Below are 23,773 nucleotides of genomic sequence, written 5' to 3' on the forward strand. Positions count from 1 at the left end.
GCCTGTGGTAGGTAGACTATATTGACCTGTGGTAGGTAGACTATACTGACCTGTGGTAGGTAGACTATATTAACATGTGGTAGGTAGACTATACTGACCTGTGGTAGGTAGACTATGCTGACCTGTGGTAGGTAGACTATACTGACCTGTGGTAAGTAGACTATACTGACCTGTGGTAGGTAGACTATACTGACCTGTGGTAGGTAGACTATACTGACCTGTGGTAGGTAGACTATACTGACCTGTGGTAGGTAGACTATTTGGACCTGTGGTAGGTAGACTATACTGACCTGTGGTAGGTAGACTATACTGGCCTGTGGTAGTTAGACTATACTGACCTGTGGTAGGTAGACTATTTGGACCTGTGGTAGGTAGACTATACTGACCTGTGGTAGGTAGACTATACTGACCTGTGGTAGGTAGACTATACTGACCTGTGGTATAGTAAAAGTTTGCGTCTGTAAAAGCGTAGTGCATAATGGAAGTACCAAAACACCTTTATATAGTGGAGGCCATGCAAGAAGATGAGGACATTTAGCTAGCATGGAAGAAATTAGAGTAAAACCTGCAAATGTAAACCAGAGAAACAACGCACTACCCTCCCCTGTGGCCAATACAAAAACACAAAACCCTTCAAAAATCAACAACAAAAAGTTTGACAATCCTCCGCTATTTTGTGGCCCCTCAGTATATTGCGATATGTAGGATCACATTAGTGAAGGAAATGAAGAAATGTATTAAAATGTTGGAAATGAACGCTGGAATTAAACGATTAACTATGCAAATGAGTGAAAGCAGTGTGCATTAAGAAAATAGAAGCCTGGCTCAAATAGAAGCCTGTCTGTAATAAAGCGCCTGTTGTTTCTAAGTGATTTACCGGTAGGCAAATAAACACCCAGCCTAATTGAAGATTTACGGTAGGCCAGGCTTCACAGGCTATAGTAGCATGGCACACCTTGATCTGTTGTCTCTCGATCTGTCCCTTAGTCTGGCTTAATTCTGACACCATTGTGTTGCATGACTGTTTCAGTTGTACTGGGTCAGGGTGGCTGGAGTGTGACTTACACCACTCGGAGTATCTGTACCTTGAAGGGGTCAACAGTTGACCTGTCCTGCTCTTACACATATCCCAGTGGTACAGTCACAACATCCTTCTGGTACACTGAATTGTGGACTGGTAAAGAACCTGAAGATCTAGGTCAGGACCCAGAGTATGCAGGTCGTCTGGAGTATCATGGGGATAAGAAGAATGGTCACACACTGAGAATCACAGACCTGAGGGATAGTACAAGTTCAGATTTATAACAGATCAGACCGGAGGGAAATATATTGGCACACCTGGAGTCACTCTGTCTGTCACAGGTACAGTTACATTCAATAATATCCCACGAGGTGAGATCTTGCATGGAGCCCCAGACCGAGGGTGATTGACCATCATCTTGAACTTCTTCTATTTTCTTCTATTTTCTAATAATTGCGCCAACAGTTGTTGCCTTCTCACCAAGCTGCTTGCCTATTGTCCTGTAGCCCATCCCAGCCTTGTGCAGGTCTACAATTTTATCCTTGATGTCCTTACACAGCTCTCTGGTCTTGGCCATTGTGGAGAGGTTGGAGTCTGTTTGATTGAGTGTGTGGACAGGTGTCTTTTATACAGGTAACGAGTTCAAACAGGTGCAGTTAATACAGGTAATGAGTGGAGAACAGGAGGGCTTCTTAAAGAAAAACTAACAGGTCTGTGAGAGCCGGAATTCTTACTGGTTGGTAGGTGATCAAATACTTATGTCATGCAATAAAATGCTAATTAATTACTTAAAAATCATACAATGTGATTTTCGGGATTTTTGTTTTAGATTCCGTCTCTCACAGTTGAAGTGTACCTATGATAAAAATTACAGACCTCTACATGCTTTGTAAGTAGGAAAACCTGCAAAATCGGCAGTGTATCAAATACTTGTTCTCCCCACTGTAGTTAAACTGTTGAATTTCATTTAGTTCAGGAAAATGTCTTGGTTTGTATGTATGTCTGTATAACATAGGATTTCCTCCATCTTTGTATTAGAGTGATAAGTCAGTGATAAAGGGATTTACAGTGATATTGTTTATTCTCCAGGTCTTCAGGTGAAGGTGACTGGTGGACATCAGGATAAGACACTGACCTGTATCACCACCTGTACTCTGACTGACAAGCCCACCTACATTTGGTCCAAGAACGGACACAAAGTAAAGGAGGACCCTTCCAGCCTGTACTCAGACTCCTTTAGTGATGCAGACAATTACTCATGTGCTGTAAAAGGCCATGAGAATCTCCCTGCTCCAGCAGTGTGTGAGTGTGGACTTTTTAATACACATTTTTTATGAATACAATGTTGTTTAAAGTTGTGATACTGAATATTGATCATTATTCAATAATTCCAATTTTTTCTCAGTTCTGTAAACTATTCAACATGTTGTTTTTTACTTGTACAACATCAGTGTATAGTAGTAGATATTGTAATTGAAGATTTATAGATTTATATAAGGTGTTATATTGTCTTCTTGTCTTTCAGGTAAGAAGTGTTGGCGTGTGACTTACACCCATCAGAGTATCTGTACCTTGAAGGGGTCAACAGTGGACATATCCTGCTCTTACACATATCCCAGTTACCATGATATCAAACAAGCTTTCTGGTTTACTAAATGGTCTGGTATGGACACTGAAGATCTCAGCTCAGTGCCAGGGTATGAGGGTCATATAGAGTACCTTGGGGATAAGAAGAGTGACTGTACCCTGAGAATCACAGACCTGAGATTGAGTGACTCTGCTGGGTACAGGTTCAGATTCATAACATCTGGAGATAGGTTTTCTGGCTCACCTGTCTCCCTGACTGTCACAGGTAATCTGTCACACATTTCACATACAGTTGAAGTCAGAAGTTTACATACACCTTAGTCAAATACATTTAGACTCAGTTTTTAACAATTCCTGACATTTAATCCTAGTAAAAATTAGTTACAGGTCAGTTAGGATCACCACTTTATTTTAAGTATGTGAAATGTTAGAATAATAGTAGAGAGAATGATTTATTTCAGCTTTGAATTCTTTCATCACATTCCAAGTGGGTCAGAAGTTTACATACAGTCAATTAGTATTTGGTGGCATTGCCTTTAAATTGTTTAACTTGGGTCAAACGTAGCCTTCCACAAGTTTCCCACAATAAGTTGGGTAAATTTGGCCCATTCCTCCTGACAGAGCTGGTGTAACTGAGTCAGGTTTGTAGGCCTCCTTGCTCACACATGCTTTTTCAGTTCTGCCCACTCATTTTCTATAGGATTGAGGTCAGGGCTTTGTGATGGCCACTCCAATATCTTGACTTTGTTGTCCTTCAGCCATTTTGCCACAACTTTGGAAGTATGCTTGGGGTCATTGTCCATTTGGAAGACCCATTTGCGACCAAGCTTTAACTTCCTGACTGATGTCTTGAGATGTTGCTTCAATATATCCACATAATTTTCCTGCCTCATGATGCCATCTGTTTTGTGAAGTGCACCAGTCCCTCCTGCAGCAAAGCACCACCACAACATGATGCTGCCACCCCCGTGCTTCACATTTGGGATGGTGTTCTTCGGCTTGCAACCCTCCCCCTTTTCCTCCAAACATAAGATGGTCATTATGGCCAAACAGTTCTGAGCGGTATGATGGCTGCGTGGTCGCATGGTGTTTATACTTGCGTACTATTGTTTGTACAGATGAACGTGGTACCTTCAGGCGTTTGGAAATTGCTCCCAATGATGAACCTGACTTGTGGAGGTCTACAATTTTTTTTGTGAGGTCTTGGCTGATTTCTTTAGATTTTCCCAAGATGTCAAGCAAAGAAGCACCGAGTTTGAAGGTAGGCCTTGAAATACATCCACATGTACACCCCCAATTGACTCAAATTATGTTAATTATCCTATCAGAAGCTTCTAAAGCCATGACATCATTTTCTGGAATTTCCAAGCTGTTTAAAGGCACAGTCAACTTAGTGTATGTTAACTTCTGACCCACTGGAATTGTGATACAGTGATATTATAAGTGAAATAATCTGTCTGTCAACAATTATTGGAAAAATTACTTGTGTCATGCAGAAAGTAGATGTCCTAACCGACTTGCCAAAACTATAGTTTGTTAACAAGAAATTTGTGGAGTGGTTGAAAAACGAGTTTTAATTATGACTCCAACCTAAGTGTATGTAAACTTCCAACTTCAACTGTAGATAACTGTAATTACCTTATTACGGGCAGCAATACAGGCTTAGTAGTGGTATGTAACAGAAAAATAACAAATCTTGTATTTCACATCAGAGGACATACAGTTGAAGTCGGAAGTTAACATACACTTAGGTTGGACACCAACCCAGAAGAAGTTAAAACTTTCCACCTTCTCCACTACTGTCCTGTCGATGTGGATGGGGGGGTGCTCCCTCTGCTGTTTCCTGAAGTCCACGATCATCTCCTTTGTTTTGTTGACGTTGAGTGAGAAGTTATTTTCCTGACACCACACTCCGGGGGCCCTCACCTCCGCACTGTAGGCCGTCTCGTCGTTGTTGGTCATCAAGCCTACCACTGTAGTGTCGTCTGCAAACTTGATGATTGAGTTGGAACCGTGTATGGCCACGCAGTCATCGGTGAACAGGGAGTACAGGAGAGGGCTGAGAGCGCACCCTTGTAGGGCCCCAGTGTTGAGGACCAGCTGGTTGGAGATATTGTTTCCTATCTTCACCCCCTAGGGGCAGCCCGTCAGAGAGTCCAGGACCCAGTTGCATAGGGGACCCAGGGTCTTAACGATGAGTTTGGAGGGTACTGAGCTGTAGTCAATGAACAGCTTTCTTACGTAGGTATTCTTCTTGTCCAAATGGGATAGGGCAGTGTGCAGTGTTTTGGCGATTGCATCATCAGTGGACCTATTGGGGCGGTAAGCAAATTGGAGTGGGTCTAGGTCTATCACCAAGTCAGGTGATATGATACTTGACTAGATTCTCAAAGCACTTCATGATGACAGAAGTGAGCAATCTTGAAGCATAGAATCCGACTGGTCAGACCAGCGTTGAATAGACCTGAGTATGGGCGTTTCCGGTTTTAGTTTCTGTCTATATTCTGGGAGCAACAAAATAGAGTCATGGTCAGATTTGCCGAAGGCAGGGCGGGGGAGGGTTTTGTATGCATCACGGAAGTTAGAGTAGCAGTGATCCAGAATGCTACCAGCTCGAGTCACGCAGTCGATATGCTGATAAAATTAGGAAGGCTTGTTATCAGGTTAGCTTTGTTAAAATCCCCAGCTACAATAAATGCAGCCTTGGGATGTATGGTTTCCAGTTTGAAGTTCTTTCAGGGCCGACGAGATATCTGCTTGGGGGGGATATACACGGCTGTGACTATAATCTAAGAGAATTATCTTGGAAGATAATGCTGTCGGAATTTGATTTTAATGAGTTCTAGGTCAGGTGAACAGAAGGACTTGAGTTCCTGCATGTTGTTATGATTACACCACAAGTATTTAATCATAAGGCATACACCCCCTCCCTTCTTCTTATCAGAGAGATGTTTGTTTCTGTCGGCGCGATGCATGAAGAAACCGGGTTTCTGTACCGACTCTGACAACGTATCCATAGTGAGCCATGTTTCCGTTAAACAGAGAATGTTACAATCTCTGATGTCTCTCTGGAAGGCAACTCGTACCCAAATTTCGTCCACCTTGTTGTCTAGAGATTGGACATTGGCGAGTAATATGCTCGGAAGCGGTGGATGGTGTGCTCGCCTTCTGAGTCTGACCAGTAGGCCGCTCCGTCTGCCTCTCCTGCGGCGACCGCATTGTTTTGGGTCGGCCTCTGGGATAAGATCCCATGTCAGGGTGGAGTTCCGAACAAGGGATCTGCTTCGGGAAAGACGTATTCCTGGTCGTAATATTGGTAAGTTGACGTCGCTTTTATGTCTAATAGTTCTTCCTGGCTGTATGTAATAACACTTGAGATTTTCTGGGCAAACAATGTAAGAAATAACACATGAAAAAACAAAGAACTGCATTGTTTTCTAAGGACCTGAAGCGAGGTGACCATCTCTGTCGGCGCTATCTTGTGTCGACGCTTGGCATAGCTCATGGTGATCTTAGGCTTGTGTGCGGCTGCTCGGCCATGGGAACCCATTTCATGAAGCTCCCGACGAACAGTTATTGTGCTGAAGTTACTTCCAAAGGTAGTTTGGAACTTGGTAGTGAGTGTTGCACCCCAGGACAGACAGTTTTAAAGTGCTAAGCGCTTCAGCACTCGGCGGGCCCGTTCTGTGAGCTTGACTTGTGTGGCCTACCAATTTGCGGCTGAGCCGCTGTTGCTCCTAGATGTTTCCACTTCACAAAACCAGCACTTACAGTTGAACGGGGCTGCTCTAGCAGGGCAGAAATTCGACGAACTGACTTCTTGGAAAGGTGGCATCCTATGATGGTGACACGTTGAAAGTCACTGAGCTCTTCAGTAAGGCCATTCTACTGCCAATGTTTGTCTATGAGGATTGCATGGCTGTGTGCTCGATTTTACACACCTGCCAGAAACGGGTGTGGCTGTAATAGCTGGATCCACTAATTTGAAAAGGTGTCCACATACTTTTGAATATATTGTGTATTTAGGAGGATATTAATGATTTGTTTCCTTTAACTCCAGATGTTGTGTTGGAGATGGATCCTACATCTGTGTCAGAGGGGGAGAATGTGACACTAACGTGTAGAACCAACTGTACACTGGACCCCATCACAGCCTACAGTTGGTATAAGAATGGACAGCCTATACCAAATAGCAACACCTACTCTCCTGTCTATATCCTGTTCACAGTCAGCAGTGAGGATACAGGCAGATACTCCTGTGCTGTAGAAGGCCATGAGGATCTCCCCTCTGCTGAAGTGACTCTCACTGTCAGATGTAAGTACATAGGGTTTAAATCATTAGCTTGGTATATTAATATTGTAATTATTGTGTATCTATCTCCAGTTGTATTCTTTATGAAGTAACATCATGTTGGAACCTCAGAGCATTTGCTTTTAATTTTTCTCAATGTAATTATTTTAATCTATCTTGTAAAATGAGCTGATGTACTTTATTTGCTAAATTGAATGTCTTCAGAAAGCCAAGATAATATATACTATAACCAAGATGTTAATGTCTTTTTAATGGTCCTTTACCAGATGGCCCAAAGAACACCTCGGTGTCAGTCAGTCCCTCTGGTGAAATAGTAGAGGGCAGTTCAGTGACTCTGACCTGCAGCAGTGATTCCAACCCACCTGTGGACAAATATACCTGGTACAAGAATAATGCAGGCCACTATCAGAGTATCTCCAATCAGAACACAGGACCACAACATGTCTTCAATCATATCAAGTCATCTGACACTGGAGAGTACTACTGTGAGGCTCGGAATGAAATTCAGACAGGGAGGTCTGAGTCAATCAACATGGATGTGAAATGTGAGTAAAATACAGCTCAGTGTTTGAATGAGTTTGAATGAAACTCACATTTCCCTCACTAACTTTAAACATCATCTATCTGAGCAGCTAACCGATCGCTGCAGCTGTACATAGTCCATCTGTAAATAGCCCACCCAATCTACCTACCTCATCCCCATATTGTTTTTATTTACTTTTCTGCTCTTTTGCACACCAGTATCACTACTTGCACACCATCTGCTCATCATCATCTGCTCATCTATCACTCCAGTGTTAATCTGCTAAATTGTAATTACTTCGCTACTATTGCCTACCTCCTCACGCCATTTGCACACACTGTATATAGACTTTCTTTTTTTCTATTGTGTTATTGACTGTACGCTTGTTTATTCCATGTGTAACTCTGTGTTGTTGTTTGTGTCGCACTGCTTTGCTTTATCTTGGCCAAGTCGCAGTTGTAAATGAGAACTTTTTCTCAACTAGCCTACCTGGTTAAATAAAGGTGAAATAAAAAATTAAAAAAATGCCAAGGTTGCAAACAAGTAGTAATGAAATAAGGTAGTCATTAGCCTGTTATGGCTGCAAGCCCGACGCCGGTACACCTATGACAACATCCAGCTCAAGTGCAGGGCGCGAAATTCAAAATCTATTTTTTTTTTTTATATTTAACTTTCACACATTAACAAGTCCAATACAGCATTTGAAAGATAAACATCTTGTGAATCCAGCCAACATGTCCGATTTTTAAAATGTTTTACAGAGAAAACACCACATATATTTATGTTAGTTCACCACCAAATAAAAAAGAGGACAGACATTTTTCACAGCACAAGTAGGATGCAGGTAGCATGCACAAGCCAACCTAACTAACCTAGAACCAACCTAAATAACCTAGAAAAAACTCCCTCAGATGACAGTCCTATAACATGTTACACAATAAATCTATGTTTTGTTAAAAAAATGTGCATATTTTAGCTATAAATCAGTTTTACATTACTGCTACCATCATAGCTACAGTCAGAAATCGCACGGGAGTAGCCAGAGAAAATACAGACACCAACGTCAACTACCTAATTACACATCATAAAACATTTCAGAAAAATATATGGTGGATAGCAAATGAAAGACAAAGATCTTGTGAATACAGCCAATATTTCCGATTTTTAAAATGTTTTACAGCGAAAACACCACATATATTTATGTTAGCTCACCACCAAATACAAAAGACAGACAGACATTTTTCACAGCAACGGTAGCATGCAAGTAGCATGCACAAAGCTAACCTAACTAACCTAGAACCAACCTAAATAACCTAGAAAAAACTCCCTCAGATGACAGTCCTATAACATGTTACACAATAAATCTATGTTTTGTTCGAAAAATGTGCATATTTTAGCTATAAATCAGTTTTACATTACTGCTACCATCATAGCCACCATCATTGCTACAGTCAGAAATCGCACGGGAGTAGCCAGAGAAAATACAGACACCAACGTCAACTACCTAATTACTCATCATAAAACATTTCAGACAAATATATGGTGGATAGCTAATGAAAGACAAAGATCTTGTGAATACAGCCAATATTTCCGATTTTTGAAGTGTTTTACAGCGAAAACACAATATATCGTTATATTAGCTTACTACAATAGCTAACACACAGCAGCATTGATTCTAGTCAAACGGTAGCGATAGCACAGTTCGACAGATATATGAAATAGTATCCCAAATTGGGTCCTTATCTTTGTTGATCTTCCATCAGAATGTTCTCCAAGGGGTCCTTTCTTCAGAACCGTCTTTATTTGGATCCAGAACGAACTATTTCCCTCTTGAATTAGCAAGCACACTGGCCGTGCGGTGCTAACCTCTCCTTCTTGAACAAATTCTTGCGACGCATAAGGTCTAAAGTCCAGAATAAATTTCAATAATATAATTAAACTATATTGAAAAAACATACTTTAGGATGATATTGTGACATGTATCAAATAAAATCGAAGCCGGAGATCATATTCACCTATAACGAGGGTTTTCCAGGAGGCGATTCCAGGTTCAACTTCGCGCCCACGAAAAAAAAAAAATGGCGCACCTCTCACTACAAGAGGTTGTATTCAATCCCAGGACGAGATAATCAAGTCATTTCTGCTCTTACTTCCGCATGACACCCAGGGGAAGGTGTATGACGTGTTTCTACAGTTTCTACAGTAATATGAACACTTACCACGCTGCACCTTCGTCCTCTTCTCCTTCTCCCGACGACGGTCGTGATAGTCAAGCCATTTTGAGGATTCTGGAATTACATTTTGGACGAACGTGCGCATGACTAAAGGAGACGTTTGAAGTTGCCTAATCAGATCAAAACATTGTGACTGGTTGTGTTAATGCCACATATAAAAGGTAATACATTTTAAATGATTATTTAGGCTATATTGAAGCCTTACGTCTATTGTACGAGAGGAATAGCTGGCTCGGGATTGGAGAGGAGGCAGATCCTGTTAAGCTTTCCTGAATAACTGGGCCTGCCAGGAGAATATATGGCCACATTATTATAGGAGGACTTGGGAGAATGATGCTCTGAAACAGACAGGGGACCTCAGTATCAGAACTACAGCCAGACTGGCTTGCTACTGTGCCTTTCTAGACCTTAAACTGTTGTAGACCCACAACTGATCCAAATGGAAGGAAACATTCAAATCAGAGGGCTTTTGCGCCGTTATTCATGACATTTCACTGCAGTCTAGAGTAGAATTTTGTACTCACTTAATTAAAAACAATATTGCAACTATTCATTGCATTGTTGTGTTGTAGTCTACTCTAGGTAGGATCATTGTATTGTCCCTGAACAAGATCATTAGGGGGGCTTATTAAACTGTGTGTCTCATGTTCCTTCTCACGCAATGATGCACCTGGTCTCTCTGCTGCCTATCAGCTATTCCTATTTGTTCTTGTGAATTCATATTGAAAATGTGTGCAGCTTTGAACGATTTTATTTGTGGTATTATTGCTAATTAGCCTATTACAGATCTGGACTAACAATCCACCTTCCACTATTGTCACTATGAATAATGAACAGAGGGCAGGATAGAAAGTTAGACTGGTAGACTATACTGACCTGTGGTAGGTAGACTATACTGACCTGTGGTAGGTAGACTATACTGACCTGTGGTAGGTAGACTATACTGACCTGTGGTAGGTAGACTATACTGACCTGTGGTAGGTAGACTATACGGACCTATGGTAGGTAGACTATACTGACCTGTGGTAGGTAGACTATACTGACCTGAGGTAGGTAGACTATACGGACCTATGGTAGGTAGACTATACTGACCTGTGGTAGGTAGACTATACTGACCTGTGGTAGGTAGACTATACTGACCTGTGGTAGGTAGACTATACTGACCTGTGGTAGGTAGACTATATTGACCTGTGGTAGGTAGACTATACTGACCTGTGGTAGGTAGACTATATTGACCTGTGGTAGGTAGACTATATTGACCTTTGGTAGGTAGACTATACTGACCTGTGGTAGGTAGACTATATTGACCTGTGGTAGGTAGACTATACTGACCTGTGGTAGGTAGACTATACTGACCTGTGGTAGGTAGACTATGCTGACCTGTGGTAGGTAGACTATACTGACCTGTGGTAGGTAGACTATATTGACCTGTGGTAGGTAGACTATATTGACCTGTGGTAGGTAGACTATACTGACCTGTGGTAGGTAGACTATATTGACCTGTGGTAGGTAGACTATACTGACCTGTGGTAGGTAGACTATACTGACCTGTGGTAGGTAGACTATACTGACCTGTGGTAGGTAGACTATATTGACCTGTGGTAGGTAGACTATATTGACCTGTGGTAGGTAGACTATACTGACCTGTGGTAGGTAGACTATATTGACCTGTGGTAGGTAGACTATACTGACCTGTGGTAGGTAGACTATACTGACCTGTGGTAGGTAGACTATACTGACCTGTGGTAGGTAGACTATATTGACCTGTGGTAGGTAGACTATATTGACCTGTGGTAGGTAGACTATACTGACCTGTGGTAGGTAGACTATACTGACATGTGGTAGGTAGACTATACTGACCTGTGGTAGGTAGACTATACTGACCTGTGGTAGGTAGACTATACTGACCTGTGGTAGGTAGACTATACTGACCTGTGATAGGTAGACTATATTGACCTGTGATAGGTAGACTATATTGACCTGTGGTAGGTAGACTATACGGACCAATGGTAGGTAGACTATACTGACCTGTGGTAGGTAGACTATACTGACCTGAGGTAGGTAGACTATACTGACCTGTGGTAGGTAGACTATATTGACCTGTGGTAGGTAGACTATACTGACCTGTGGTAGGTAGACTATACTGACCTGTGGTAGGTAGACTATATTGACCTGTGGTAGGTAGACTATACTGACCTGTGGTAGGTAGACTATATTGACCTGTGGTAGGTAGAATATATTGACCTTTGGAAGGTAGACTATACTGACCTGTGGTAGGTAGACTATATTGACCTGTGGTAGGTAGACTATACTGACCTGTGGTAGGTAGACTATATTGACCTGTGGTAGGTAGACTATACTGACCTGTGGTAGGTAGACTATACTGACCTGTGGTAGGTAGACTATATTGACCTGTGGTAGGTAGACTATATTGACCTGTGGTAGGTAGACTATACTGACCTGTGGTAGGTAGACTATACTGACATGTGGTAGGTAGACTATACTGACCTGTGGTAGGTAGACTATATTGACCTGGGGTAGGTAGACTATACTGACCTGTGGTAGGTAGACTATACTGACCTGTGGTAGGTAGACTATACTGACCTGTGGTAGGTAGACTATACTGACCTGTGGTAGGTAGACTATATTGACCTGTGGTAGGTAGACTATACTGACCTGTGGTAGGTAGACTATAGTGACCTGTGGTAGGTAGACTATACTGACCTGTGGTAGGTAGACTATACTGACCTGTGGTAGGTAGACTTTACTGACCTGTGGTAGGTAGACTATACTGACCTGTGGTAGGTAGACTATACTGACCTGTGGTAGGTAGACTATACTGACCTGTGGTAGGTAGACTATAGTGACCTGTGGTAGGTAGACTATACTGACCTGTGGTAGGTAGACTATACTGACCTGTGGTAGGTAGACTATACTGACCTGTGGTAGGTAGACTATATTGACCTGTGGTAGGTAGACTATACTGACCTGTGGTAGGTAGACTATATTGACCTGTGGTAGGTAGACTATATTGACCTTTGGTAGGTAGACTATACTGACCTGTGGTAGGTAGACTATATTGACCTGTGGTAGGTAGACTATATTGACCTGTGGTAGGTAGACTATACTGACCTGTGGTAGGTAGACTATACTGACCTGTGGTAGGTAGACTATGCTGACCTGTGGTAGGTAGACTATACTGACCTGTGGTAGGTAGACTATATTGACCTGTGGTAGGTAGACTATATTGACCTGTGGTAGGTAGACTATACTGACCTGTGGTAGGTAGACTATATTGACCTGTGGTAGGTAGACTATACTGACCTGTGGTAGGTAGACTATACTGACCTGTGGTAGGTAGACTATATTGACCTGTGGTAGGTAGACTATATTGACCTGTGGTAGGTAGACTATACTGACCTGTGGTAGGTAGACTATACTGACATGTGGTAGGTAGACTATACTGACCTGTGGTAGGTAGACTATACTGACCTGTGGTAGGTAGACTATACTGACCTGTGGTAGGTAGACTATACTGACCTGTGGTAGGTAGACTATATTGACCTGTGATAGGTAGACTATATTGACCTGTGGTAGGTAGACTATACGGACCAATGGTAGGTAGACTATACTGACCTGTGGTAGGTAGACTATACTGACCTGAGGTAGGTAGACTATACTGACCTGTGGTAGGTAGACTATATTGACCTGTGGTAGGTAGACTATACTGACCTGTGGTAGGTAGACTATACTGACCTGTGGTAGGTAGACTATATTGACCTGTGGTAGGTAGACTATACTGACCTGTGGTAGGTAGACTATATTGACCTGTGGTAGGTAGAATATATTGACCTTTGGAAGGTAGACTATACTGACCTGTGGTAGGTAGACTATATTGACCTGTGGTAGGTAGACTATACTGACCTGTGGTAGGTAGACTATATTGACCTGTGGTAGGTAGACTATACTGACCTGTGGTAGGTAGACTATACTGACCTGTGGTAGGTAGACTATATTGACCTGTGGTAGGTAGACTATATTGACCTGTGGTAGGTAGACTATACTGACCTGTGGTAGGTAGACTATACTGACATGTGGTAGGTAGACTATACTGACCTGTGGTAGGTAGACTATATTGACCTGGGGTAGGTAGACTATACTGACCTGTGGTAGGTAGACTATACTGACCTGTGGTAGGTAGACTATACTGACCTGTGGTAGGTAGACTATACTGACCTGTGGTAGGTAGACTATATTGACCTGTGGTAGGTAGACTATACTGACCTGTGGTAGGTAGACTATAGTGACCTGTGGTAGGTAGACTATACTGACCTGTGGTAGGTAGACTATACTGACCTGTGGTAGGTAGACTATATTGACCTGTGGTAGGTAGACTATACTGACCTGTGGTAGGTAGACTATACTGACCTGTGGTAGGTAGACTATATTGACCTGTGGTAGGTAGACTATATTGACCTGTGGTAGGTAGACTATACTGACCTGTGGTAGGTAGACTATACTGACATGTGGTAGGTAGACTATACTGACCTGTGGTAGGTAGACTATACTGACCTGTGGTAGGTAGACTATACTGACCTGTGGTAGGTAGACTATACTGACCTGTGGTAGGTAGACTATATTGACCTGTGATAGGTAGACTATATTGACCTGTGGTAGGTAGACTATACGGACCAATGGTAGGTAGACTATACTGACCTGTGGTAGGTAGACTATACTGACCTGAGGTAGGTAGACTATACTGACCTGTGGTAGGTAGACTATATTGACCTGTGGTAGGTAGACTATACTGACCTGTGGTAGGTAGACTATACTGACCTGTGGTAGGTAGACTATATTGACCTGTGGTAGGTAGACTATACTGACCTGTGGTAGGTAGACTATATTGACCTGTGGTAGGTAGAATATATTGACCTTTGGAAGGTAGACTATACTGACCTGTGGTAGGTAGACTATATTGACCTGTGGTAGGTAGACTATACTGACCTGTGGTAGGTAGACTATATTGACCTGTGGTAGGTAGACTATACTGACCTGTGGTAGGTAGACTATACTGACCTGTGGTAGGTAGACTATATTGACCTGTGGTAGGTAGACTATATTGACCTGTGGTAGGTAGACTATACTGACCTGTGGTAGGTAGACTATACTGACATGTGGTAGGTAGACTATACTGACCTGTGGTAGGTAGACTATATTGACCTGTGGTAGGTAGACTATATTGACCTGTGGTAGGTAGACTATACTGACCTGTGGTAGGTAGACTATACTGACATGTGGTAGGTAGACTATACTGACCTGTGGTAGGTAGACTATACTGACCTGTGGTAGGTAGACTATACTGACCTGTGGTAGGTAGACTATACTGACCTGTGGTAGGTAGACTATATTGACCTGTGATAGGTAGACTATATTGACCTGTGGTAGGTAGACTATACGGACCAATGGTAGGTAGACTATACTGACCTGTGGTAGGTAGACTATACTGACCTGAGGTAGGTAGACTATACTGACCTGTGGTAGGTAGACTATATTGACCTGTGGTAGGTAGACTATACTGACCTGTGGTAGGTAGACTATACTGACCTGTGGTAGGTAGACTATATTGACCTGTGGTAGGTAGACTATACTGACCTGTGGTAGGTAGACTATATTGACCTGTGGTAGGTAGAATATATTGACCTTTGGAAGGTAGACTATACTGACCTGTGGTAGGTAGACTATATTGACCTGTGGTAGGTAGACTATACTGACCTGTGGTAGGTAGACTATATTGACCTGTGGTAGGTAGACTATACTGACCTGTGGTAGGTAGACTATACTGACCTGTGGTAGGTAGACTATATTGACCTGTGGTAGGTAGACTATATTGACCTGTGGTAGGTAGACTATACTGACCTGTGGTAGGTAGACTATACTGACATGTGGTAGGTAGACTATACTGACCTGTGGTAGGTAGACTATATTGACCTGGGGTAGGTAGACTATACTGACCTGTGGTAGGTAGACTATACTGACCTGTGGTAGGTAGACTATACTGACCTGTGGTAGGTAGACTATACTGACCTGTGGTAGGTAGACTATATTGACCTGTGGTAGGTAGACTATACTGACCTGTGGTAGGTAGACTATAGTGACCTGTGGTAGGTAGACTATACTGACCTGTGGTAGGTAGACTATACTGACCTGTGGTAGGTAGACTTTACTGACCTGTGGTAGGTAGACTATACTGACCTGTGGTAGGTAGACTATACTGACCTGTGGTAGGTAGACTATACTGACCTGTGGTAGGTAGACTATAGTGACCTGTGGTAGGTAGACTATACTGACCTGTGGTAGGTAGACTATACTGACCTGTGGTAGGTAGACTATATTGACCTGTGGTAGGTAGACTATGCTGACCTGTGGTAGGTAGACTATACTGACCTGTGGTAGGTAGACTATATTGACCTGTGGTAGGTAGACTATACTGACCTGTGGTAGGTAGACTATTTTGACCTGTGGTAGGTAGACTATATTGACCTTTGGTAGGTAGACTATACTGACCTGTGGTAGGTAGACTATATTGACCTGAGGTAGGTAGACTATACTGACCTGTGGTAGGTAGACTATACTGACCTGTGGTAGGTAGACTATGCTGACCTGTGGTAGGTAGACTATACTGACCTGTGGTAGGTAGACTATATTGACCTGTGGTAGGTAGACTATATTGACCTGTGGTAGGTAGACTATACTGACCTGTGGTAGGTAGACTATACTGACCTGTGGTAGGTAGACTATATTGACCTGTGGTAGGTAGACTATACTGACCTGTGGTAGGTAGACTATATTGACCTGTGGTAGGTAGAATATATTGACCTTTGGAAGGTAGACTATACTGACCTGTGGTAGGTAGACTATATTGACCTGTGGTAGGTAGACTATACTGACCTGTGGTAGGTAGACTATACTGACCTGTGGTAGGTAGACTATACTGACCTGTGGTAGGTAGACTATACTGACCTGTGGTAGGTGGACTATATTGACCTGTGGTAGGTAGACTATATTGACCTGTGGTAGGTAGACTATACTGACCTGTGGTAGGTAGACTATATTGACCTGTGGTAGGTAGACTATACTGACCTGTGGTAGGTAGACTATACTGACCTGTGGTAGGTAGACTGACCTGTGGTAGGTAGACTATACTGACCCGTGGTAGGTAGACTATACTGACCTGTGGTAGGTAGACTATACAGACCTGTGGTAGGTAGAATATAGTGACCTGTGGTAGGTAGACTATACTGACCTGTGGTAGGTAGACTATACTGACCTGTGGTAGGTAGACTTTACTGACCTGTGGTAGGTAGACTATACTGACCTGTGGTAGGTAGACTATGCTGACCTGTGGTAGGTAGACTATACTGACCTGTGGTAGGTAGACTATAGTGACCTGTGGTAGGTAGACTATACTGACCTGTGGTAGGTAGACTATACTGACCTGTGGTAGGTAGACTATATTGACCTGTGGTAGGTAGACTATACTGACCTGTGGTAGGTAGACTATATTGACCTGTGGTAGGTAGACTATATTGACCTTTGGTAGGTAGACTATACTGACCTGTGGTAGGTAGACTATATTGACCTGTGGTAGGTAGACTATACTGACATGTGGTAGGTAGACTATACTGACCTGTGGTAGGTAGACTATGCTGACCTGTGGTAGGTAGACTATACTGACCTGTGGTAGGTAGACTATATTGACCTGTGGTAGGTAGACTATATTGACCTGTGGTAGGTAGACTATACTGACCTGTGGTAGGTAGACTATACTGACCTGTGGTAGGTAGACTATACTGACCTGTGGTAGGTAGACTATGCTGACCTGTGGTAGGTAGACTATACTGACCTGTGGTAGGTAGACTATATTGACCTGTGGTAGGTAGACTATATTGACCTGTGGTAGGTAGACTATACTGACCTGTGGTAGGTAGACTATACTGACCTGTGGTAGGTAGACTATATTGACCTGTGGTAGGTAGACTATACTGACCTGTGGTAGGTAGACTATATTGACCTGTGGTAGGTAGAATATATTGACCTTTGGAAGGTAGACTATACTGACCTGTGGTAGGTAGACTATATTGACCTGTGGTAGGTAGACTATACTGACCTGTGGTAGGTAGACTATACTGACCTGTGGTAGGTAGACTATACTGACCTGTGGTAGGTAGACTATACTGACCTGTGGTAGGTGGACTATATTGACCTGTGGTAGGTAGACTATATTGACCTGTGGTAGGTAGACTATACTGACCTGTGGTAGGTAGACTATATTGACCTGTGGTAGGTAGACTATACTGACCTGTGGTAGGTAGACTATACTGACCTGTGGTAGGTAGACTGACCTGTGGTAGGTAGACTATACTGACCCGTGGTAGGTAGACTATACTGACCTGTGGTAGGTAGACTATACAGACCTGTGGTAGGTAGAATATAGTGACCTGTGGTAGGTAGACTATACTGACCTGTGGTAGGTAGACTATACTGACCTGTGGTAGGTAGACTTTACTGACCTGTGGTAGGTAGACTATACTGACCTGTGGTAGGTAGACTATGCTGACCTGTGGTAGGTAGACTATACTGACCTGTGGTAGGTAGACTATAGTGACCTGTGGTAGGTAGACTATACTGACCTGTGGTAGGTAGACTATACTGACCTGTGGTAGGTAGACTATATTGACCTGTGGTAGGTAGACTATACTGACCTGTGGTAGGTAGACTATATTGACCTGTGGTAGGTAGACTATATTGACCTTTGGTAGGTAGACTATACTGACCTGTGGTAGGTAGACTATATTGACCTGTGGTAGGTAGACTATACTGACATGTGGTAGGTAGACTATACTGACCTGTGGTAGGTAGACTATGCTGACCTGTGGTAGGTAGACTATACTGACCTGTGGTAGGTAGACTATACTGACCTGTGGTAGGTAGACTATACTGACCTGTGGTAGGTAGACTATATTGACCTGTGGTAGGTAGACTATACTGACCTGTGGTAGGTAGACTATAGTGACCTGTGGTAGGTAGACTATACTGACCTGTGGTAGGTAGACTATACTGACCTGTGGTAGGTAGACTATATTGACCTGTGGTAGGTAGACTATACTGACCTGTGGTAGGTAGACTATACTGACCTGTGGTAGGTAGACTATACTGACCTGTGGTAGGTAGACTATATTGACCTGTGGTAGGTAGACTATATTGACCTGTGGTAGGTAGACTATACTGACCTGTGGTAGGTAGACTATACTGACATGTGGTAGGTAGACTATACTGACCTGTGGTAGGTAGACTATACTGACCTGTGGTAGGTAGACTATACTGACCTGTGGTAGGTAGACTATACTGACCTGTGATAGGTAGACTATATTGACCTGTGGTAGGTAGACTATACTGACCTGTGGTAGGTAGACTATATTGACCTGTGGTAGGTAGACTATACTGACCTGTGGTAGGTAGACTATACTGACCTGTGGTAGGTAGACTATACTGACCTGTGGTAGGTAGACTATACTGACCTGTGGTAGGTAGACTATACTGACCTGTGGTAGATAGACTATACTGACCTGTGGTAGGTAGACTATATTGACCTGTGGTAGGTAGACTATACTGACCTGTGGTAGGTAGACTATACTGACCTGTGGTAGGTAGACTATACTGACCTGTGGTAGGTAGACTATACTGACCTGTGGTAGGCCGACTATACTGACCTGTGGTAGGTAGACTATACTGACCTGTGGTAGGTAGACTATAGTGACCTGTGGTAGGTAGACTATACTGACCTGTGGTAGGTAGACTATACTGACCTGTGGTAGGTAGACTTTACTGACCTGTGGTAGGTAGACTATACTGACCTGTGGTAGGTAGACTATACTGACCTGTGGTAGGTAGACTATACTGACCTGTGGTAGGTAGACTATAGTGACCTGTGGTAGGTAGACTATACTGACCTGTGGTAGGTAGACTATACTGACCTGTGGTATAGTAAAAGTTACCGTGTGTAAAAGCGTAGGGCATAATGGAAGTACCAAAACACCTTGATATAGTGGAGGCCATGCAAGAAGATGAGGACATTTAGCTAGCATGGAAGAAATTAGAGTAAAACCTGCAAAATACCGAATGTAAACCAGAGAAACAACACACTACCCTCCCCTGTGGCCAATAAAAAAAACACAAAACCCTCCCTAAAGCAATAACAAAAAGTTTGACAACCCTCCCCTATTTTGGGGCCCCTCAGTATGCGGTCTGTAGGATCACATTAGTGAAGGAAATTAGGAAATGAATTAAAATGTTGGAAATGAACGGTGGAATTAAACTATTAACTATGCAAATGAGTGAAAGCAGTGTGCATTAAGAAAATAGAAGCCTGGCTCAAATAGAAGCCTGTCTGTAATAAAGCGCCTGTTCTTTGTAAGTGATTTACCGGTAGGCAAATAAACACCCAGCCTAATTGAAGATTTACGGTAGGCCAGGCTTCACAGGCTATAGTAGCATGGCACACCTTGATCTGTTGTCTCTCGATCTGTCCCTTAGTCTGGCTTAATTCTGACACCATTGTGTTGCATGACTGTGTTTCAGTGGTACTGGGTCAGGATGGCTGGAGTGTGACTTACACCCCTCAGAGTATCTGTACCTTGAAGGGGTCAACAGTGGACCTGTCCTGCTCTTACACATATCCCAGTGGTACAGTCACAACAACCTTCTGGTTCACTGAATTGGGGACTGGTAAAGAACCTGAAGATCTAGGTCAGGACCCAGAGTATGCAGGTCGTCTGGAGTATCATGGAGACAAGAAGAATGGTCAACGCCTGAAAATCACAGACCTGAGAGAGAGCGACTCTGCTGAGTACAAGTTCAGATTATTAACAGATCATGAAGGAGGGAAATATATTGGCAGTCCTGGAGTCACTCTGTCTGTCACAGGTACAGTAACATTCAAAGCTAAACTGTTGAATTCCATTTAGTTCAGGAAATTGTCTTGGTTTGTATTTATGTCTGTATAACATAGGATTTCCTCCATCTTTGTATTAGAGTGATAAGTCAGTGATAAAGGGATTTACAGTGATATTGTTTTTTCTCCAGGTCTTCAGGTGAAGGTGACTGGTGAGACACTGACCTGCAGCACCACCTGTACTCTGACTGGTAACCCCACTTACATTTGGTACAAGAACGGACACAAAGTAAAGGAGGACACTTCCAGCCTGTACTCAGACTCCTTTAGTGATGCAGACAGTTACTCCTGTGCTGTAAAAGGCCACGAGGATCTCCTCTCTCATGCAGTGTGTGAGTGTGGTGTGGACTTTTTAATACAAATTTCTTATGAATACAATGTTGTTTATTAAAGTTGTGATACTGAATATTGATCATTAGTCTATTCAACATGTTGTTTTTTACTTTTACAACATCAGTGTGTAGTAGTAGATATTGTAATTGAAGATGTATAGATTTATAAAAGATGTTCTATTGTCTTCTTGTCTTTCAGGTAAGAAGTGTTGGAGTGTGACTTACACCCATCAGAGTATCTGTTCCTTGAAGGGGTCAAGAGTGAACATATCCTGCTCTTACACATATCCCAGTAATCATGAGATCAAACAAGCTTTCTGGTTTACTAAATGGTCTGGTATGGACACTGAAGATCTGAGCTCAGCGCCAGGGAATGAGGGTCATATAGAGTACCTTGGAGATAAGGAGAGTGACTGTACCCTGAGAATCACAGACCTGAGATTGAGTGACTCTGCTGGATACATGTTCAGATTCATAACATCTGGTGAAAAGTTTGCTGGCTCACCTGTCTCCCTGACTGTCACAGGTAATCTGTCACACATTTCACATACAGTTGAAGTCAGACGTTTACATACACCTTAGTCAAAAACATTTAAACTCAGTTTTTAACAATTCCTGACATTTAATCAGAGTAAAAATTCCCTGTTCTAGGTCAGTTAGGATCACCACTTTATTTTAAGATTGTGAAGTGTCAGAATAATAGTAGAGAGAATGAGAGAATTTCAGCTTTGATTTCTTTCATCACATTCCCAGTGGGTCAGAGGTTTACATACACTCAATTAGTATCTGGTAGCATTGCCTTTAAATTGTTTAACTTGTGTCAAACGTTTTGGGTAGCTTTCCACAAGCTTCCCACAATAAGTTGGGTGAATTTTGGCCCATTCCTCCTGACAGAGCTGGTGGAACTGAGTCGGGTTTGTAGGCCTCCTTGCTCGCACACGCTTTTTCAGTTCTGGCCACACATTTTCTATGGGATTGAGGTCAGGGCTTTGTGATGGCCACTCCAATACCTTGACTTTGTTGTCCTTCAGCCATTTTGCCACAACTTTGGAAGTATGCTTGGGGTCATTGTCCATTTGGAAGACCCATTTGCGACCAAGCTTTAACTTCCTGACTGATGTCTTGAGATGTTGCTTCAATATATCCACATAATTTTCCTGCCTCATGATGCCATCTGTTTTGTGAAGTGCACCAGTCCCTCCTGCAGCAAAGCACCACCACAACATGATGCTGCCACCCCCGTGCTTCACATTTGGGATGGTGTTCTTCGGCTTGCAACCCTCCCCCTTTTCCTCCAAACATAAGATGGTCATTATGGCCAAACAGTTCTGAGCGGTATGATGGCTGCGTGGTCGCATGGTGTTTATACTTGCGTACTATTGTTTGTACAGATGAACGTGGTACCTTCAGGCGTTTGGAAATTGCTCCCAATGATGAACCTGACTTGTGGAGGTCTACAATTTTTTTTCTGAGGTCTTGGCTGATTTCTTTAGATTTTCCCAAGATGTCAAGCAAAGAAGCACCAAGTTTGAAGGTAGGCCTTGAAATACATCCACATGTACACCTCCAATTGACTCAAATTATGTTAATTATCCTATCAGAAGCTTCTAAAGCCATGACATCATTTTCTGGAATTTCCAAGCTGTTTAAAGGCACAGTCAACTTAGTGTATGTTAACTTCTGACCCACTGGAATTGTGATACAGTGATATTATAAGTGAAATAATCTGTCTGTCAACAATTATTGGAAAAATTACTTGTGTCATGCAGAAAGTAGATGTCCTAACCGACTTGCCAAAACTATAGTTTGTTAACAAGAAATTTGTGGAGTGGTTGAAAAACGAGTTTTAATTATGACTCCAACCTAAGTGTATGTAAACTTCCAACTTCAACTGTAGATAACTGTAATTACCTTATTACGGGCAGTAATACAGGCTTAGTAGTGGTATGTAACAGAAAAATAACAAATCTTGTATTTCACATCAGAGGACATACAGTTGAAGTCGGAAGTTAACATACACTTAGGTTGGACACCAACCCAGAAGAAGTTAAAACTTTCCACCTTCTCCACTACTGTCCTGTCGATGTGGATGGGGGGGTGCTCCCTCTGCTGTTTCCTGAAGTCCACGATCATCTCCTTTGTTTTGTTGACGTTGAGTGAGAAGTTATTTTCCTGACACCACACTCCGGGGGCCCTCACCTCCGCACTGTAGGCCGTCTCGTCGTTGTTGGTCATCAAGCCTACCACTGTAGTGTCGTCTGCAAACTTGATGATTGAGTTGGAACCGTGTATGGCCACGCAGTCATCGGTGAACAGGGAGTACAGGAGAGGGCTGAGAGCGCACCCTTGTAGGGCCCCAGTGTTGAGGACCAGCTGGTTGGAGATATTGTTTCCTATCTTCACCCCCTGGGGGCAGCCCGTCAGAGAGTCCAGGACCCAGTTGCATAGGGGACCCAGGGTCTTAACGATGAGTTTGGAGGGTACTGAGCTGTAGTCAATGAACAGCTTTCTTACGTAGGTATTCTTCTTGTCCAAATGGGATAGGGCAGTGTGCAGTGTTTTGGCGATTGCATCATCAGTGGACCTATTGGGGCGGTAAGCAAATTGGAGTGGGTCTAGGTCTATCACCAAGTCAGGTGATATGATACTTGACTAGATTCTCAAAGCACTTCATGATGACAGAAGTGAGCAATCTTGAAGCATAGAATCCGACTGGTCAGACCAGCGTTGAATAGACCTGAGTATGGGCGTTT

General features: G+C 42.8%; 3 protein-coding genes across 3 annotated transcripts in view; all 3 read left to right on the forward strand.

The window, feature by feature from the left end:
- LOC139545119 (B-cell receptor CD22-like) overlaps positions 1–23,773 on the forward strand; it is a 176,306-nt gene that overhangs the window by 99,511 nt on the left and 53,022 nt on the right. The window lies entirely within an intron of this gene.
- Positions 1–23,773, forward strand: part of LOC139551849 (B-cell receptor CD22-like) — a 98,986-nt gene that overhangs the window by 38,474 nt on the left and 36,739 nt on the right. The window lies entirely within an intron of this gene.
- LOC139551858 (B-cell receptor CD22-like) lies at positions 1,405–20,701 on the forward strand. Its single transcript, XM_071363214.1, has 6 exons — positions 1,405–1,423; positions 2,111–2,323; positions 2,547–2,873; positions 6,669–6,923; positions 7,187–7,465; positions 20,316–20,701. Exons 1-6 carry the CDS (start codon positions 1,405–1,407, stop codon positions 20,699–20,701), a joined length of 1,479 nt encoding a protein of 492 aa, XP_071219315.1.

Source organism: Salvelinus alpinus, chromosome 2, assembly GCF_045679555.1.
Source record: "Salvelinus alpinus chromosome 2, SLU_Salpinus.1, whole genome shotgun sequence".
Lineage (NCBI taxonomy): Eukaryota > Metazoa > Chordata > Actinopteri > Salmoniformes > Salmonidae > Salvelinus > Salvelinus alpinus.

Excerpts from the sequence above, each read along its gene's own strand:
- LOC139551858 (XM_071363214.1), top strand. Across the intron at positions 2,324-2,546 it reads TCTCCCTGCTCCAGCAGTGT|GTAAGAAGTGTTGGCGTGTG; the intron begins GTGAGTGTGGAC and ends CTTGTCTTTCAG. Across the intron at positions 6,924-7,186 it reads AGTGACTCTCACTGTCAGAT|ATGGCCCAAAGAACACCTCG; the intron begins GTAAGTACATAG and ends GTCCTTTACCAG.